The 21,339-nt window shown below is 35.4% G+C and overlaps 2 protein-coding genes across 2 annotated transcripts; both read right to left on the reverse strand.

Annotated features, from left to right (window-relative positions):
* Positions 1–5,529: 5,529 nt before the first annotated feature.
* LOC128101559 (olfactory receptor 4A5-like) lies at positions 5,530–6,474 on the reverse strand. The gene has a single exon (XM_052724803.1). It carries the CDS (start codon positions 6,472–6,474, stop codon positions 5,530–5,532), a length of 945 nt encoding a protein of 314 aa, XP_052580763.1.
* A 9,667-nt stretch (positions 6,475–16,141) lies between these two features.
* LOC128100931 (olfactory receptor 4A8-like) lies at positions 16,142–17,095 on the reverse strand. The gene has a single exon (XM_052723669.1). It carries the CDS (start codon positions 17,093–17,095, stop codon positions 16,142–16,144), a length of 954 nt encoding a protein of 317 aa, XP_052579629.1.
* Between the last annotated feature and the right edge of the window lie 4,244 nt (positions 17,096–21,339).

The following is a 21,339-nucleotide window of genomic DNA, read 5'->3' on the forward strand; positions in this document are numbered from 1 at the left end:
TTTTGATTTTTCTAATAGAAAATATATAAGCATAACCATGTTTCTTCATTAACATTATATGAAATAAATATCTCATAAAATAAAATAAATAGTAAAATCACTGGGTTTTTAATTACATACAACTTGTTTCCATTGTTACTTGGCAAAATGGAAAATAAAATCAATCATTTTGTAATAAATAGATACTTAATTCTGATTAATTATATATATTGTCACCGTAACATTTCCTATTTAGAAATTTCATATGAGAATATAATAACCTTTAAATGATTAGCTATGTTCCAATAATTCACAGGAATTTTTAGCTACAATTCTTGTTGTCTTTCTCAAATTGACATTATTGGTCTTATTCTTGCCATAATCAAAAGGCCTTTTGTATTGGGTGGCCTACAAATACATCATATGTACAAGAACTTACACAGAAGACATGTTAACTAAAGGCTGCTGCTTAGATGTAGGAAGAGTACCAAACTGCTATACATTTCAACATCACTCCCATTCTGTTTTTCAGAGAAGTGTCCAAGTATGCAAATGGGCACCTAAAATATAAGGAACACTGAACAATAATGTCAAAACTTACTGAAAAGCATAGTTGGAAATGTTCACACTCAGATAAAATATCTTCATACAAAATCAAAAGCTATGCTTGCACAAACATAAAAAAGTCAACCCAGTAAATTAAAAAATAACCTCCCAACAATTTTACTTGCTGACATAAATAAATACAAATATGAGCAACACTGAAAATAAGTGAACTTTTCTCTTTTCAGTAGTCAATTATACTGAAACTAACAAAAGGCTTTTGCTTGAGTAGGGAGTGCAAGCCAAAGTTTTCAGTCTTTGTGTCCTTTGAGCTGACTCTCCCTAAGACTAGTTTCTTTCTCACGTAAAACATGTTCCTATATGTGGAAGATGTCAGGATATTGAGAGCTTCTATAGACTTCCCTAAACAATAAATTCAGCAAAAGCATATCTCAAGAACTAAACACAAAATGAAGAAAACTCCAGCTTGGGCAGATGTGAGCTTTCAGAAACCTCTTGGGTCATTAAATCCAGAAAATACTTCTTCCATTTATATTTGCAACACAGTCTATTACCTTATTTTACATCATTGCTATTTTTAATAGGTAGGCTTGATACAATATTTGGAAAAAATTCAAAAAAAAGTAATCTCTCTTAAATAAATTTCTTCCCTTAAATAATCCCTAGAGGCAAAAGATTGGATCTTGCCAAAATCAGTAGATAACTGCCAAATTGACTTGAATATTTCAAAGTCTGAAAAGAACATTTTCAAAGTGTAATATTAGAAAACTGAGAGATGTGGGTCATCTGGACTCTGCTATGTCCTTTCTCTCCATTGTGTTGTTGCTTTTATTTAGTTTTGTTTTTACCTTTCCCCCAATCTCTTCTTAATCCTTCATTTGCTTTCTCCTTTCTCCAAAAATATAGTTGGTCCTGGTTTGCAGGGATCCTTCCACAGACTTCTGAAAGATGAGATATTCTATTACCTAATATCATATTAGATATATTTTTAATTTATTTATTTTTAATTTATGTGCATTTGGTATTTTGCTATGGGTGTCATGTCCCTAGTGACTGGAGTTACATACAGTTGTGAGCTGCCATGTGGGTGCCGGGAATTGAACCCAGGTCCTCTGGAAGAGCAGCCAGTGCTCTTAACTACTGAGCCATCTCAATTCCATTCCATCAAAACATTGCAGAAGACACATTTATCAGCAGTTCATGAAACATTTGAAAATTTAGCATATATTAGGTCACAAAGCAAATATTTTAAAAATTTTGAAAAAAAATGAAATAATTAATTATATTCAAAATAACCACAATAAACTGAAGCTCATAAAATTATGAAGATTATATAACACATCACAGAATGATAAATCAGTCACTACAACAATCAAGATGGAAATCAAATGAGTCTTAGAACTGAATAAAATACAAGACACAAAAACCTGTATATTACAATGAAAGCAATTTGAAGAAGGAAGTTTAGAGCTCTAAGTGCCAGCATGAAAGAGATGCCAATGTCAGAGAGGCCTCAAGCAAATAACTTAATTATGCACATTAGGGCATTAGCATAACAATTGCAAACCAAATCTAAACATATTAGACATAAAACTCATTAAGATTGTGGTACTAAGCCGGGCGGTGGTGGCGCACGCCTTTAATCCCAGCACTTGGGAGGCAGAGCCAGGCAGATCGCTGTGAGTTCGAGGCCAGCCTGGGCTACCAAGTGAGTCCCAGGAAAGGCACAAAGCTACACAGAGAAACCCTGTCTCGAAAAACCAAAAAAAAAAAAAAAAAAGATTGTGGTACTAGTTAATAAAATAAAAAACAAAAAAATTGCAAAGAATCGATAAAACAAAAATTTCTCCCAAAAGATCGTTTGAGTATGAAGAAGTCAATTACTTTCCAAATTATTTACATTTAATTTATTCTTGGTCTATAAACTTATTACATCTGTGAAGACTTTGGAATTACTGAATGCTGACGTATGTTTTTTAAAAGGTATTAAGTGGGAAGCCTTTCAATCATTGTCAAAATCTACTTCACTGACATATAATAATAAAGTACTCAATTATAAGTAAACAATTAAATTAACACAGTTGAGAAAAATACATTGATACTTCCACATAAAGTATAATGAACATGTATTATAACCAGCTATTATAACCAGAGATCATTTTATATAAATGTGTTGGAAATATTTTTATTATCACTTTAGTAAAAAAAAGTAAATATTTCAATTTTAGTTGGCTTTAAATGTGGATCATGCAATTTCACAAAAAATAATACACAAGGTAACACATATATAAAGACAACTTTACTATTTTATAGTACATTCTGTCTTAGGGTTTCTACTGCAATTGAGGCTACCCCTTCCACCAATGTCCTTTCCTGGCCTCTCACAGCACCAAATCTCAGCATCTCATGACCCCCTCATACCTTCAAAACCAGCAGCACCTGGGAAACTCTTGTACATTATCAAGTGGAGTTGCCAGCACAAAGAACAGCCTTGGCTCTCTCTGTGGTTCTATGTGCTGACCAGGAGAAAATATTTCCTAGATTTTGCCTCAGTTGTCCTGGTCTCTTATTAATCAGAGTTGAAAGTATTATCACAGATGACCAGGATAGATTGTCCCAACAAAAGAAAGTTTCACTATGGTTCTACTGCCTTGTTAGTCAGAGCCAGTTCTTAATTCAAACTGACCATAACCACAGATTCTTGGTTTTTCTTCAATTATTCTAGGTTTCCTTTTTTGTTTGTTTGGTTAGTTGGGTTTTTTGTTTGTTTGTTTTTGTTTTTACATCCCACCCTCTCCCTTCCCTGCCTCTCCTCCCTTTAACCTTCCCTCTCCTCCACCTCCACCTCCACAATCAAGATGGAAATCAAATGAGTCTTATGATCCCTGCTCCCCTCTCCCATCCACTCCTCCTCCTCTGTTTCCCTTCCCATGCTGGCATAGACATCAGCCAGCCATAGTATGTATATCAAGTGGCAGTGAGACTAAGCACTTCCTCTTCTATTAAGGCTCCACGAGGCAACCCGGCAGGAGGAATGGATCCCAAAAGTAGGCAAGAAAGTCAGAGACAGCCTCTGATCTCACTATTAGGAATCTCACAAGATGACCAAGCTACATAATTGTAGTATATATGCAGAGGGCCTAGGGAAATCCTATGCAGGCTCCCTAATTGTTGGTTCAGGCTCTGTGAGCACCTATGAGCCCAGGTAGTTGGTTCTGTGGGTTTTCTTGTGGTGTACTTGATCCTAATGGTTCCTACAATCCTTCCTTCCCCTCTTCAGCAGGATTCTCTTAGCTCCACCTGATGTTTAGCCATGGATCTCTGTATCTGTTTCCATCAGTTGCTGGGTGAAGCCTCTCTTATATAATTGGACTTGGAACCAATCTATGATTATAGCAGACTATCATTAGGAATCATTTCATTAACCTTTTTTGCCATTCCTGTTTGGTTCTATCCTAGGTCTCTAGGTTATCCCACTTTTGGGTTCTGGCCCTGATGGGGGATCTCCCTCTCAGGGTGTGGGTCTCCAGCTGGGCCAGTCATTAGTTGGTCATTCCCACCACATACTCAGAGAAAGTAAGTAACAAGGAGGGCTCAAGGGTAGGGGGATGCATGAATCTCATTTTGAGGGAAAAAATGGACATTGATAGTAGATGAAGGGGGTGCAGACCTGGAAGGAAGAATGAGGGTGGGAACAGGAGGGATCAGGTTTGAAGAGGATGGTGGAGAATACTGGGAGAGACAAGAGAAATCTGGGGGCATCTGGGATGAGCTAGAAGCATAGAGCAATGGAAATCTCTGTAATCAATGAGGATGACCCTAGTGAAAAATCCTAGCAAGAGGAGATAAGGAGCATGAACCAGCCATCTCTTGTAACCAGGCAAGACTTCCTTCCAGTGAAGGTACAAGGACACCAACCAACCACAAACCCTTCAGCCTACAGTGTGTCCTGCCTACAAGATGGGCTGTGGTAAAGATGGAACCACAGACTCTTAATTCAAAATATTATAAATTATACCTGATAGAGTCTTTACTTCCCCTGAAATGTCACAAGATAGGCCTCCATCATCCACATTCTTATTTTTCAAGATCTCTCTGAATATCTCACTGAGCTCTAAGCATTCCAAAGGTTTTCCAAACCCAAAATTCAAGTGTGACCACAATCCTCCCTAAAATATATGTCTGGGTTTGTCACAGGTGAAATCATACTACTAAAAACTATTTTTTTCTTAATTAATTTCTATTGCTGTGATAAAACACTACAACCAAAGCAACTTGGGGAGGAAAGTGTTTATTCCATCTAACAATTGTAGTCTATCAGGAAGGGAAGTGAGGGCATGAACCTGAGGCAGGAGTCTATAGTTAGTGACTAAAGGAGAGACAGTTCAGGAACTTTATTTAGTGGTTTGCTTCCTATTACTTCACCATTTTGCCTTTTTATATACTACCAACCCAGGCTTGGTACTTCCCACAGTAGACTGGGACAATGGATATATGCACATTTCTGAAAAATTATGTACATTAAAATATGAATTATTTTCTTGATAAATGCTAAACATTGTTTACATTCTCATTAAATAAAGTTAAATTAAATTACAAGTTGTTGTTCAACAAAATAAATGTCAATAGTGACACAAAATTCATAAACAAGAAATACTGTGATATATAAAAAAAATTAGTTCATAGTACAGCCAAAAACATCCATCAATAAAATCATAATAGAAGTTCATTATTTGAAAACAGGACAGAAAACAAAAATATGATAGAGGATGACAAGAGTGGAATGCCCAATAAACATGAAAATATGAACAACTTCAGTAGCAATAAAGAAAACCAGAATTGCAGTGACTATTAGTCTTGTATGCACTGCATTCACAAAAATACCTAGCTTCTCACAATGAGAAGTATTAGTACAAATGTAGAACATTGGAACTCATATCTCTAAAACTGATTGCTGAATGTTTCTTTACCATTACTAAAGCATGTTCAATGAGGAGAAATTCTTATTATGTCTGTAGTGAACATGTTACTCCACAGCTTTGCCATGGCATTTTTAATCTCAAGGTTTCTCAGAGTATATATTAAAGGATTCAACATGGGAGTGAAAATTGTATAAAATACAGTAATATATTTATCAATAGGAAAGTTGGAGACAGGTCTAACATACATGAAAATGCAGGGAACAAAGAAGAGGACAACAACCATGACATGGGAGCTGCAGGTGGATAGGGCTTTACGTCTCCCTTCCTGACTGTGAGTCCTAAGAGAGTTTAGAATGATTCCATAGGAGACAAGGAGAAGGATAAAGACCACTACAGACATTGCGCCATTATTTCCAACAACAGTGAGGCCAAGGAAGTAGGTGTCAGTGCATGCAAGGCCTAATAATGGGTACATGTCACAAGCAAAGTGGTCAATGACATTGGGTCCACAAAAAGGAAGTATATAAACAGAGATAACTTGAAGCAGAGCATGAGCAAATCCTCCAGCCCAGGATGCCAAAAGCAAGAGAATGCAAACCTGTCGATTCATGATGGTCAAATAGTGCAGTGGCTTACAGATGGCCACAAAGCGATCATAAGCCATCACCACCAAAATGAAGACCTCAGCACCACCAAATAAGTGCTCCACAAAAAGCTGGACCAGACAAGCTGTGAAGGAGATAGTCTTTTTTTCACAAACTAAGTCTGTAAGCAATTTGGGCAAGATGGCAGTAGAATAAACAGCGTCCATGAGTGACAGAAAAGCAAGAAAGAAGTACATTGGAGAGTCCAAGGAAGGGCTGGCAATCACTGTTCCCACAATGAGCAGGTTGCCCACCATTGTCACAATGTAGATGAGTAAAAACATGACAAACAATGCTTTTTGACCAGCAGGATCCTGAGTGAGACCCAGCAGGATAAACTCTGTAACGTTGTTTTTCTGTCCCATTTATTCTTCCATAAGGTTTGTTTCAGAGATATCCGTTCAGGAGAACAGGACATGACATTAATTGTGATCAAAACCTACACTTCCATTCCACCAGAAGGCCTGTCTTCATCAACATCTTCTACATTGGTAAATCTCAGCGGTTCTTCAGTGACCACCTGTTGAGTTCCTCTTGGGGATTTTCAATAGTTCTGCTCTAATAATTTTGTAGATATTAGCATTTCTCTCAAATCCTCAGTTTATTTATATACAGAAGAGCAGACAAAGGTGTCTTTCTCATTCATACACTTAAAACTGGTTATTGAAAATACATTACATCACAAAACATAGAAGTATTACTCCTTTTAAGAATAATGCAAAGTAGTGATGTCAATAAACCCTAGGGCTATCAACCAGTATACATAGAGTGTTGACTCTTAGTATCATAGAAGAAAATGTCACAATATGATCTGTGTGGTACCCAAAATAAGAATGGCCCTGGATCATCCTTTCAATGCTATTATATTGTTAACTATATACAGAGGCATGGTATATTTCAAAAGGCTTCTATTCTTTAAATATCTTTTATTCAGTCTCAAAAGTCTTTTTGAACTGTATCAAATAGCTCTAACATTAATTTTCACAGTATCTGTAGCAATTCCTTTATCTGATTCTAATTGTCAAGGTTCTCCAGAGCTACATTTCTGTCCACTTCATCACTGTCTCTCACATTTCTTAAACACATTTAAATGGACCATAGTTGCCCCACCTATTTTGACCTGAAATGAACTAACCCACAACTGTCACTGACTACTCTCCTAGTTGACGCTTTTGTTTTCAGAACTCCTGTGATAAACTGGGTGATGAAACAGGAGCAATAGAAACTGAAAGATGGATAGCAATGCTTCCTAGGTCCTGAGGTGCTCAAGTAGAAATTCAGTGTCTGTTTCCAGATCTCCAAATACAGAATGCTCAGAGAAACATTATAACTAGTGTGAGAAGGCATGGCTATGGATCATTTACTAAATATGTTACAAACATGGCTCCATTTGTACTTTTTAAGTTAAAGAAATTAGACGACATGATTTAAGAGTTTTTCTAGCCTCTTTGTCTCCAGCACCATTAGTTCAAAACTATCTTTTTTCATGATATAGTTTTTCATAGTTTTCTTTTTTCACATTTGTATAATCAATCTATAAGCTTATATTCACTATACTAATATTGCTAATTAGTAATAAATGAGATATGATAATTACACTAAATAGTGACTCTAGATTTATTATTCATAATGTACCATGAAATAATCCCAGACACACTTTGAAAAAGAGAGAGAGTAGCACAATGGTGAATTCTGTGGACTCTGGGTCATGTGCTGGTGTTACAGTGTCAAGATCACTCACTTACTACCTATACTATCTTGCTACAGGGAACTATACTATCTGCATGCTAGGGTGCTTTGTCTAGTTTTGAGTTTTCTTCATGCTCTGCTCACTACTTGTGACATCTAAATGAATGTTATCTATTAGTAATGCTGTTTTCTGTCACTGTATCAGTTACAAGAAACCATGAGAATCTCTTTTTACAACTATTACAAACATACTCCTGGGTAGAAAAAATAGTCCCTGAGTGCCTCGTGATCAACAGTTAGGACACAGGTTAAGAGAATATTAGAAATTTTGCAGTCTATTGCATTTAAGTGCTCACAACAGTTACCTGTGAAGGAATATGTCAATGTGAAACTAGCAAGGGAAAACTCATCTACATGATTGAATAGTGGGTAAGGCCACATGCAGAGTCTTCACTTCCTTCAACTGGCAGCTATGATAAATCTTCTACATGATTCAAAAATATTTCTGTTGTTACCTGATGTAGATGATCTACAGTTGCTGTACTTGAAGCTTCAGACTGATGCAGGCACACATGTACTAGAGCATAAGCATAGAAAAACCTCCAGTTCCATAACTTTCACACCTATTTTCTGTATGTGTTAGCACATTTCTTTCTTTAATCAGCACTCGGTTCCACCAGAACAAATTTTCTAGAAGCCAATATAGCTATTATACAACACAGTGAGAACACAGTCCTTCAGCCACATCATATCTAAACTCGTGCAAACTGTACCATAGATTATTAAAGATATGATTCCATAAAAATTGGAGAATATGAAATGCTTTCCATTTAAATTTTTGTTAATTATTTTAAGAAAATTTATTAATTAAATGGACATTAATATCTTTTTAAAAACACAGTCCTATATCTGGAATCTTTTTCAACCATAAAGAAGAATGAAGCTACATCCTTTATATGAATACTAATGCAACTGGAAATGATGATATTAAGCAAATTAAGTCCATATCTGAAACACTAACATTCCATACTTTTTAATTATTGATCCCTAATTTTAATACAAATGTAAATTCAGATATGTATAGGTGATATGAAGGTAAATTGAAGCTCTCTTAATAAAGGCTATAAGTGAGGCAGAGAGAGGGGTGAAAGGAATGTAAATTGATGGTTATGGAGGAAATAGGTTCAAAGTGCATTATATACTTACTAGAAAATGATCTTACGATAGTTAGCACAATAAAATTTAACATTTTTAATTTTTAAGTAAAGTACTTATAATATCAACATAACAAATCTAAGTGAATGAGGTACTTCATTATGGATTACTCATTACATACATACTATCATACTGAATAATTTTAGCTACATGCAAAAGCACATATACAAATGACAGATTGTATATATGTATTGTATATGTTTATAGCTAAAAGAGAGAGTAGAGAGTAGCTACTTGATGGATATTTGTTTCCCCACATGCTAAGCACTTGGAATGATATGCAGTTCTAAATATCTTCATTTAAATGTATTTAAAAATAATTATACATCTTTGTTAATGCATCCTACATTATATGTGCAATAAAATAAAATAAATCCAATGCTGTTTTTAATATGTAAAATGTATTTCACTCGTTATTTATTAAAATAGAAAATGAAATGAATTAGTCTATAATAAAAATACTTTGTATATTCTGACTTTGTGTGTGTAATTTTGTTTAATCTTCCTAATTTATATATTTCCTATGGGAATGCATGACCTTTAAGACATTAGGAAAGGAATATTTAAGTTATGTGTTTTGTTGCTGACATCATAAACATACATCTTAGGTCTGATTTTTGTTTTGAAAAATAAAGGTCATTTACTGTATTGATTGATTACAAATTCTTCATATGCTTATGTTTCTTTGAGAACACATGGTGACCTACAGCTGTTCAGTAAACACAGAAAGATTACCAAGTGACTGCACCCAGTACATTTTCACAAGACTTCCCTTACACTTACATCTTTTTTAAAGATGTAAGTGTATCCAAGCAAATATCTAAAATCAAGGAACATTTAATATAACATCAACTTACTGTAAAAGACAGTTGGATTGTCTCATCTTCTGGGAGTTATCTTCCAGAAAAAAACAAAGGATTTGTGTTTATGCAAGTACATAAAAAGTTAATAGAATAAATGGACTATTAATTTGTCAAACTTCATTATTTTCTACACAAAAATATTGACATCTAAATAAATTATAAATTTTTCTCATTTCAGCCTATGAAGTGAGGCACTCAAAAGAGATCTTGCTTTAAAGAGATTCAATAGCGTTGACATCACTCACAAATGTAGTAGTACCTAACATTACAAAGGTAATGGTTTAAATTTTGAAACACTGATGATGAATTCCCATGAGTAAAAGAAGTCTTCTGTCTTTAAAAATCTTGAAGTAGAAATTCACTAAGTTCAATTCCTTTCTGTTTAGAAACATGTCCTTTTATGTAGAAGGTCCAGGAAAATTGAAACCATCTACAGACTTTCATAAACAATGATAAACACTACAAAAACCATAGTATATCAAGGACTAAATATGAAATGAAAGCATTCTCAAGCTTGGCAGTCTATTGAGTTTTCAAAAGCCTTTAGATCACTTAATTAGGAAATAGTTTATATTTATATTTGCTCTATGGGCACATCTATTTTAGTAGATAAGATAGTTAAAATATTTGGAACAAATTCAAATGAAGCAATGACTCTTGAACAGGCTCCTTCACTTCTGTAATCCCTGGAGGTAAGAGCCTCAGATCTTGCCAACAATGAGTAGCTTGTTCCAAAGATGATTTGGAAACCTATAATGTGAAAAGAAAATTTCCAAGGTGCAATGTATAGGAACTGTGAGTTGCACATCATGATGCATTTACAATAGGCAAGTAATGATTAAAGCAGGCTGAAATGGCAGCAGCCTTGGTCCCTATATTTAAGGATACCACAGCAAACACGGTCTCAATCAGTTTAAAAAAAAAAAAAAAAACCTTGATGTACAGAGGCTGGACCTTCTTCATTTCTTGGTGCTGAAAATTAGTGTTCTAACTTTTGGAGAAACAAACCTTTTGGTTAAGGTTTGAATTCGTATGAGATGGAACCATAATGATCTTCATTCTTTTTATCTTATCCTTCAATTTCTGTCCAATATTAAACAATTGTTGCTATTAGAAAGACATTGTTATTTTCCTAAAATTGGCAGTGTGAAAGACCTTCCAATGCAATCTCTTATTTTAGTTTGTCATCAATCCAGTGAGCACATATACTCCAAACAGTTAGAAACATATTGGTTCTTCTGTGCCACAAAGGCCTAGATGTGAGCTACAACTGTTAGGTGATGGACTTATTAAACAATAGCATTTTAAATTTTATGGAACAAATGGATTAAATCCTGTAATGTCAAATGTGTTATTTGCAACATAAAAAACATCTCTAGACTTTGTGCTTTTTAAAAATAATTTTTATTATTTCATTGACAATTTCATGTGTGCACAATAGGTTTTGAGCATGTTCTCACCCACTCCATCCCTCTAACTCTTCCTAGAACCCTACCACCACATAAATCTCCCAACTTTATGTCTTATTTATTTATTTACTTACTTATTTATTTTTCATACATCCCACTGTGTTCAATTAGAAAGTCTACATGAGCATTAGTGCAGGGTCTTCCACTGCAGCATTAGTAATCTACAAGGAAATACATACTGAAGAAAACTTCCTCTCACCCAGAAACTATTAACTGTCAATAGTTCCTCAGCTAAGGAAGTGGCCTATGTAGCCCTCCCCTATACGAGGCAGAACACTAACTTACTAGATGTTGTGCAGGCAACCCCAGCCATTGTTGGTTTATTGTCCAGGTCCATCCCCAACCTGTTGAAGGGTTCTTGGAGTGAGGAGGGAGGAATTGAGAAATAACAGAAAGAAATAGACGGAGACTGAGAGAAAGAAAGAGACATTTTTTAACTAATACATCAACATAATGAGGAGATATGTTGTAAATATTGGGTATAAATTGTTGGAAACAAAAACATTTATGTCAGATGGCATCATTTTTATCTAGCAAATCCAAGTAGTTAATAAAAATTTCATCACATTGTATAAAGATTCCTGATGAAGTTTCAGAAATCATGATTTAAATTACTTATATATTTGTCACAATCACTAGAAAACACAGGATAGAAAGGATTTTAAAAGTATAATTAAAATAACACAAATAAAAACTCAAAGAAAAAATCTGAAATTTCTGATTGATAAAAACAAACTAAACTGACAACAAAACTATTGATGGTTTCTAGGACCTGCAAAAGATAGCTTTTCCTGTTCTCCAAAGGAAAGATTTACTGAGATCAAGAAATCATCTCTTCTCTAAACTATGTACATAGTTAGCACACCACCAGTCAAAGCTACTCCTATTCTGGAAAAGTTGTTTGAATTAAATTGTGCTGTGGGATGTTCTGTATGCCCTGAATGTGTTGCTCTGATTGGTTAATAAACAAAGTGCTGCTTGGCCAGTGGTCAGGTAAAAAATGTAGACTGGACAAAGAGGGAGGAGAATTCTGGGAACAGGAGGGCTGAGGGGGAGACTCCACCCTGCCATACAGGAAGGAGCATGTAAAGGCAACAGGTAAAGCGATGGAACATGTGGCGACTTACAGATTAATAGAAATGAGTTAATTTAAGATGTAAGAACTAGATAGCAAGGAGCCTGCCATGGCCATACAGTTTATAAGTAATATAAGCATCTGAGTGATTATTTTATAAATGGGCTGCAGGGCTTGGCAGGACCTGGAGAGAAACTCTCCAGCTAAAAGATTATTTAATAAGATGTATTTTATTACTTTTCAAAACCTATTTCACTGAGTATAAAATTAGGAAAAAGATCCATTCATCAAATTAAATTATCTAGAAAGATATCCAAAAGAACATGAATGTAAAATATAAAGGGCATGGTATGTCATCAAACTAGGAAATATTTTTAGAGCAACCAAAAGTGACAATTATTAAAATAATAAAAAACAGGGTTTATAAGGCATATCAAGTAGATATTGTGAGTTTCTCACCACAGAAATAAATACTATGAGTAAAAACAAAATGAACATTAAGTCAATTTACCGCATTAATGCTTACACAACTCAAAACATGAGTAGATTGCAGATTATAAGTATCTTAATTAATCTAGAAAAATTATTTACAGAGAATTATTTCAAACTAAAGTTTAATTGAATGAGGATTTTTTGTTAATTAAAATAAATGAAAGTAGTGCAGAAAAACTATGAATAGAAGAGATTTTTAATACACATGGCAATATAGAATTAGTTGAAAGGAAAACCTAAAGAATTCCACTGAAACAATTATATTAAAAATAAACATTTAGGATGAAGAACATCACATTTGTCCTAAATGGAATATCTCCATCTAATGCTTTCTCTTTCAAGGCTTGAAGACCTATTCAGAAAAGGAGGTGGAAAGATTGCCAAAGACAGAGGTAGTAGATGACTTGAAGGAACTCTGTTTTTCAGACACTTTTGCATGTATGGAATCATAGAGACTGTGACAGCATGCACACTACCTGTGCAGATTCAAGCCACACAAAATCGCAGTACTGAAAAGAGAAAGTGGAAACAAAGTTCCATATCTAACCAAGAAGCCATCTATAACTAACACCTGCTGGGAGAGGGAAGAAAAATATTTTTCAATGGACTATTAGGTATATCAACCACACTCCAGCACAGGTCTCATGTCCAAGAGTAGTTGACCAACATAAAATGAATTACATGGGTTTAGTTTGTTTTGGTTTGTTATGTGTGTGAGGCATGGTTCATTTTGTTTGGTTTGGAACTTTTATCTTGTTGAGTTTCTGTTTGGTTTTTTTTATTTTTTTTATGTTTGGTTTTGTGAGTGTTGAGAGTGAAAAACAGAAAAAGATATAGAGGAAAGGAGATAGAAAGAGACAACCTGAAGTTGGTTGAGATTTGAAGGAAGAAGGATCTGGAAAGAGATGACAGTGAAAAAAAATTAATAAATTATATTGTATGAAAAAAAATTTGAAGAAAATTATTTTTTGAAAATGTGTCATAAACTAAAATAGGCAATTCATCAAAAATAGTCAACATGTAGAAGATTGCAAATAGATCCATATCTATTGCGATATACAAAATTTGAGTACAAGTGGATCAAAAACCTCAACATAAATCCAGTTACACTGAACCTGATAGAAGAGAAAGTGGGAAGCAGCCTTGAATGGACTGGCATATGAAACAACTTCCTGAATATAACACCAGTACCACAGACACTGACATCAACAATTAATAAATGGGACCTCCTGAAACTGAAAATCTTCTGTAAGGCAAAGGACATAGTAAGTAAGAAAAAGAACAGCCTATAGAATGGGAAAAGATCTCCAACAACCCCACATATGACAGAGGGCTAATCTCCAAAACATATAAAGAACACAGAAAATTAGACAACAAAATACCAAGCAATTCAATTAAAAAATTGGCTACAGATCTAAAAGAGAATTCTCAACAGAAGAATCTCAACTGGCTGAAAGACATTTAAGGAATTGCTTAACATCCTCAGTCATCAGGGAAGTGCAAATCAAAATGACTCTGAGAAACCATCTTACACCTGGCAGAATGGCTAAGATCAAAACACTGATGACAGGTTATGTCGGAGAGGATGTGGAGTAAGGGGAACACTCTTCCACTGTTGGTGGTAGTACAAACTTGTACAATCATTTTGGAAACTAGTATGGCGACTTCTCAGAAAATTGGAAATTAATCTACCTCAAGACCCAATGATATCACTCTTGGGTATATACCTACAGCATGCTCACATGCTCAATTATACAACAAGGACACTTGCTCAATCATGTTCATAGCAGCATTATTTGTAATAGCCAGAACCTGGAGACAACCTAGATGCCCCTCAACCAAAGAATGAATAAAGAAAATGTGGTACATAAAAAACAATGACATCATGAAATTTGCAGACAAATTGGTGGAACTAAAAAATATCATCCTGAATGAGGTAACCCAGACTCAGAAAGACATACATGCTGTGTACTCACTCATAAGTGGATATTAGATGTAAAGCAAATGATAACCAGACTACAACACACAGCTTCAGAGAAGCAAAGTAACAAAGAAGACCCTAAGAAGGATGCATGGATAGCCTTGGGAAGGGGAAATAGATGAGATCTCCTAAGTAAACTGGGGACAATAGAGGGTAGAGGATGAAGGATGAGAACATAAGGGAACAAAATGGTCAAGCTGAAACAGGGACAGAGTGGGAGAGCAATGAAAGAGATATCTTGATAGAGGGAGACATCATGGGAATAAGGAGAAACCTGGCACTAGGGTAGTTTCCCAGAATACACAAGGATGACACCCATGTAGACTAATAACAGTAGTGGAGACAGTGCCTGAGTTGAATCATAGAGCCATCATCTAGTAACTGATGGAAGCACATGCAGAGATCCACAGCCAAGCACTAGGCAAAGCTCCAAGAGTCCAGTTGAAGAGAGGGATGAAAGAAAGATCCTGAGTTAGGAGCATCAAGATCATGATGGGAAAATCTACAGAGATAAATGAACCAGGCTATTGGGAACTCATAAACTAGGAACCAACAGCTGTAGAGCCTGCATGGGATTGGACTAGACCCACTGCATAAGCAAGAGGGTTGTGCAGCTTGGACAGTTTAGGGGGGCCCTGGCAGTGGGATCAAGATCTATCCCTGGTGGAGCCTGTATGGGATTGGACTAGACCCACTGCATAAGCAAGAGGGTTGTGCAGCTTGGACAGTTTAGGGGGGCCCTGGCAGTGGGATCAAGATCTATCCCTGGTTCATTAGCAGGCTTTTTGGAACCCTCACATATAGTGGGACACATTGTACAGCCTTGATAAAGGGGGAGGGACTTGGAGCCACCTCAACTGAATGCACCAGGCTCTGCTGAACCCCATGGGAGGCCTTACCTTCTCAAAGGAAGGGATGGAGCATAGGTTGGTGGGAGAAGGTTGTGGGGGAGTGGGAGGATGCATGAGAGGGAGATTTGTGGTTGGTATGTAAAACAAATAAAAAATTTTTAATAAAAAAAGAAAATTATTTATTGAAATTATGACATAAACAAATATGAAGTTCATCAAAATTAGTTAAAAATGATAGCTAAAAATGGATAATACTATAAACAACACCACTAATTATAAAAAATTGGAACAAAAATATTTATAAATTGCATTCACAATAAAAGTTTCAGAATATAAGGGACTAGTATAAATGTTCAAGATGGAACACACACTACTGGAATTTATTCATGATTGGTGCCTAGTGCTTAGTAATATAAGAAAGTCTTATTCTATTGGGACTTAATACTATTTGCAGGAGCTTTTCTATAGAATTTTTCATCTCTGAATTTCTCAAAGTGTATATTAAAGGATTCAACATGGGAGTGATAATAGTATAAAATACAGTAATGGCTTTATCAATAGGAAAACTGGAAACAGGTCTAACATACATGAAAATACAGGGAACAAAAAAGAGGAAAACCACAGTGATATGGGAGCTGCAGGTGAAAAGGGCTTTACGCCTCCCTTCCTGACTGTGATTCTTAAGAGATCTTAGGATGATTCCATAGGAGAGTAGGAGGAGGATGAAGATCACTATACACATGGCCCCATTATTGACAGTGGCGGAAAGGCCAATGAAGTAGGTATCAGTGCATGCAAGTAGCAATAGTGGATAGATGTCACAGCCAAAATGGTCAATGATATTAGGACCACAGAAAGGAAGTTTATACACAGCAAGAACTTGAAATAAAGCATGTACAAAACCTCCTGCCCAAGCCATCACTAACAAAAGGATACATACTCGGCGATTCATGATAATTAAATAATGCAGGGGCTTACAGATGGCCACATAACGATCATAGGCCATTGCCACCAGAATGACAATATCAACACCACCAAATAAATGCTCTATAAAGAGCTGGCCAATGCATGCTGTGAAGGAGATGGTCTTCTTATCACGGAGCAAGTCTATAATCAACTTGGGTGAGATGGCAGTGGAATAAACAGCATCCATGAGTGACAGAGAGGCAAGGAAGAAGTACATTGGGGAGCCCAAGGAAGGGCTGACAATCACTGTCCCCACTATGAGCAGATTTCCCACCATTGTCACAATGTAGATGAGTAAAAACACAACAAATAATGCTTTTTGCCCAGCAGGATTTTGAGTGAAGCCCAGTAGAATAAATTCGGTGACATTGTTGTTCTGGCCCATTTAAACTTCTATCAGGCTTGTTTCAGAGAAGGAGCACAGAAGAACAGGGCCTGTCAAATGTGAACAAGACCATGATCCATTCTGTCATGATGCTGCACATGCTGTCTTCTACAGTAGTTAACCAGTACCAGGCATTTAGTAAATATCTATTGAGCTTCTGCTTGAAACAAGCTCCATCACTTTCTGTTAATAAATCTCTAATTACTAGGCTTATCTCAATATCAGTGAATCCCTAGACAGAAATACAGACAGAGGTATCTCTATGACCCATACCTTTAAAAGGAGTTATTTAAAGCACATTACACTTTGAGATTGATAGCAGCAAATGAACAGAGGAAAGGTCTTTCCTTTAAGAAACTTGAAAAATGATTGTGACATTAAACTCAAGTATATCAACTAATAAAGAGCAAGTCTTTGAGCTGGTAATACCTGTGGATAATATTTTAAAATATGAACTTGTGTAATGCCCACAAAAACACTGATCCTCAAGAATCCATGCCAGTACTATTAAATTGCACTATTAGGCATACATTCCACATCACTAGATAATTTTAGTCATCATATACATTATCACTTACTCTAAAAAAAATAAGTAGATTTTGAACTCCACCAAATGCCTCCAATATTATTGAGCACACAATTACTTCATGTGACTCATGATATTTTATTAGTTACAGTTCTATGTGATGCTTGTTTATACTAATTAGTAACCCAATTACAACCACCAGTAGGTTTTTCACAAGTATTTTTACTTTACCTAAACTAACCCATTGCTTTTACCATGTCCTGCATCAGCAGACAGTATACTTTTTCCAGAAATCTCAGGGAAATCTGAGCAGAGAGATAGAGGGAAATAGAAATACAAAGGAGAGAGTGAATACTAATTGGAGCATGGTTTTTATCTTAATACATTCTAGCTGCTGAGGAACCTAACAAAGGAATTCACTGTCTGGATCCTCAAAAGCAGAACACTCAAAGAAAATGCATAGTCAGAATGCATAGGTGTTGGTTGTATTCATTGTCTAAACATAAGTACAAACACGTCTCTGTTTGCATTCTGAAAATCAAGGGGATTGGACAATATTTCACAGTCTTTCCCAGTCTCCCAGTCTCTAATGGTCTACAGCACTGTTACTTCAGACCACTTCCCTTTCTCTTCTGTTGTCATTTTTTTTCCTTTTTCCACATTTTCGCAATAGTTCCAAGTTTACCACAGCTTCCTGAATGATACTAATAATGCAAAATTGAATTTAATAACTACTATGACCAAATAATATCCCTAATCTTATTGTACATGGTATAGCAAGAAAGAATGTGAGAAATGTAGCTAGAGTTTTCCTGCCTGGCCCACGGTCAGGACAAATCTCTCTCACCCGCCAGCCAGTCCCGCAGCCGCTCAGACCCAACCAAGTAAACACACAGAGACTTATATTGCTTACAAACTGTATGGCCACAACAGGCTTCTTGTTATCTAGTTCTTTTATCTTAAATTAAGCCATTTCTGTAAATCTATACTTTGCCACGTGGTTCGTGGCTTACCAGTACCTTACATCTCGCTTGTCATGGCGATGGCTGGCAGCATCTCTCTGTCTCAGCCTTCCACTTTCCAGGATTCTCTTCTCTCTTTGTCCCACCTATACTTCCTGCCTGGCTACTGGTCAATCAGTGTTTTGTTTTTACAAAGCAATATCCACAGCAGAGAAATACTTGTTCAGGAAAAGAGCAGAGATGAAGGCTGTGAACCCTACGGCCACACACCTGGTTACATACAGCATGAGGATTATTCCTGTTGTATCATCCTGATCTTGGCCATCTTAGTAAGTCTCCCTCTGCCTCTGTTGCACCATTTGTACCACAGGGACTTCCATAATATCCCTCTCCTAGAGTGCTCTGTTGGTGTTCTTATGAAATGTCTAACCACTGCCCACTCAGCACATCAGACATCTCAGTGGCGGCTATGATCACTGTTCTTGGATGTTTTCCTGTGAGTATCCACTGACAATAAGTCATGAGAATTTCTGTCTGTTAACAGGAATGTTGACCTATTCTGGGTGAGAAAAAAAGTAGAATATGTGTGCCTCATGAACCACTTTCTTGACTTGAATTAAACTCATATATTCAATTCTTAGGAATTATTTATATATATATATATATATATATATATATATATATATATATATATAAATTCATTTTTACATGTAAAATATTATCAATATTTACCAGTGAAGATATATATTTGGACTAGCTCTCAGAAGCAAGATACCATTTGCATGAACTTGTCATAAAGAAGGATATGTGCAGAGTCAGAGCAGCTGTAGAAGCAGTTGAGATGGAACTTACACTAATGTCTCATTCACATATATGCTTCCATTTTAGTCAGAATATCTATCAGCGTCATTCCTGAAGTTACCAACTGCCATAGAACATAGGAATATTGTATCACTTATGCCCAATTCTGTCTTCTACATTTTGCTTCTACACAGTTCAGTTGCATTCACTATTGATATGCATTGATTTTCAACAGGCCAAACATTCTAGGGTCCTATGTGATTATTTATGTAATAGGGAAAAAACAGAGCATAATAGCTACACCATACTAGACCTATATATAATATACATTATCAAAGGGTCGATTCTATAAACACTGAAGTATAGTATGACTGCTTTCATTTTGAACTACTGCTAACACACTTCTTGAAAAACGATAGTATAATCCATTATTAAAAACATGTCTTGCCTTGGAGGAGATGGGGATGGGGGCAGGATGCGGGGGGGGGAGACTTGTGAGTGGGAGGAGAGAGGGGAGCGGGATCTGAGGTTGATATGTAAATTGAATAGAAAATTTCTTAATAAAAGATAAAATTAAATTTAAAAGTCTTTTTTAAAAAATAGTCTTATATTTTTAAAAATACTTTGCCTAGCACTGAAATTTTATCACCTAAAAGAGGAGTGAAGTTATGTCACTTGACAAAACACAGATACAAGTGGAAATAAGCACATTAGTCAATTTACCTCAGTATCAGAAGGAACAATATTACATTTCCTCTCATTTATGAGTTTTAGACTTTCAGTAGATACATAAAATCATATGCTCACAGAAGACATGAGGGAAACTATCCAGTTTTTAGTACCATGTACAGTAGTACCCAATACCAAACTAACAAATGTCTGTGATAGAAGGGGAGGCATTCCTCTATGCGTTTCTATATTTACATATATTAACATATGTACTGGACAATTTTAAGATATACATGAAATACAGCATCAAGCAACTGAAATATAGGTATTTGATCTTGTACAACTTAAGCATGTGTGAGGATACCAAATTTTAATCACCATATTTAAAATATCTAAAATGATTATGCATCCTTTTTAACAAAGCACATGAAACACAATGTCCCATAAAATAAAAGTAATAAACCACTGTCATTTATAAATGCAAATTTTTCATTTGCTACTTGGCCAAACAGAACATAATGGTGCAACCTCCCCCAATAAAATAAGTAGTCTGTGACACTGATAGCAAATATAATTATACTTTATGATAAATTTCTATATTTAGCATCTTAGTTTTTCTAATTTACATACTTCCTGTGGGAACATATGACAGAAAATATCAGCTGTACTTCATTATATCACAGGAGTCTTTAGCTAGCATTCCTTTTTTGTAGTCTTGTGTACTCACAACGTGGTTCTTACTTTTGTTCCAGAAAAATCAAAGGTTCTTTTGCTGGTAGGACTGCAATTATTTCATATACCTATGTGAACTCATGGAACACATGAAAAGATATATGTTCAACAGACAACAAAAGAGCACCAAGAGACTATACAAAACACATTTCCACAAAGTTTTCTATTATCTAAGTCTTTCAGAGAAATGTCAAAATATAAGTTAAAATTTAAACAGAAAATATTTAAATTTAATGTCAAACTTACTCAAAAATTAGGTGGATATTGTTACATTCTAAGACAATTTCTTCATAAAAGTACAAAGATGTATTACTTATGTGTGTATAAAATTCCATCTAACAATTAGAAATTGTTAACAATCTTTATATGGTCATGTTAATTAAAAATTCACAGACTTAATTAATCTTACAATTAATTATATGCATTTTTCTCTTTTAGTCAGTTGTACTAAAGGCATCCAAAAGGTTTTGACTTTAGTGAAGTTCAGCAGCATCCTCGTGTCTCACAAATAAGCCAGATACTCAACATTTCAATTCAGTGGTTTGAATTACTGA

Source organism: Peromyscus californicus, unplaced genomic scaffold, assembly GCF_007827085.1.
Source record: "Peromyscus californicus insignis strain IS unplaced genomic scaffold, ASM782708v3 Scaffold_7__1_contigs__length_154581171, whole genome shotgun sequence".
In the NCBI taxonomy this organism is placed as follows: domain Eukaryota; kingdom Metazoa; phylum Chordata; class Mammalia; order Rodentia; family Cricetidae; genus Peromyscus; species Peromyscus californicus.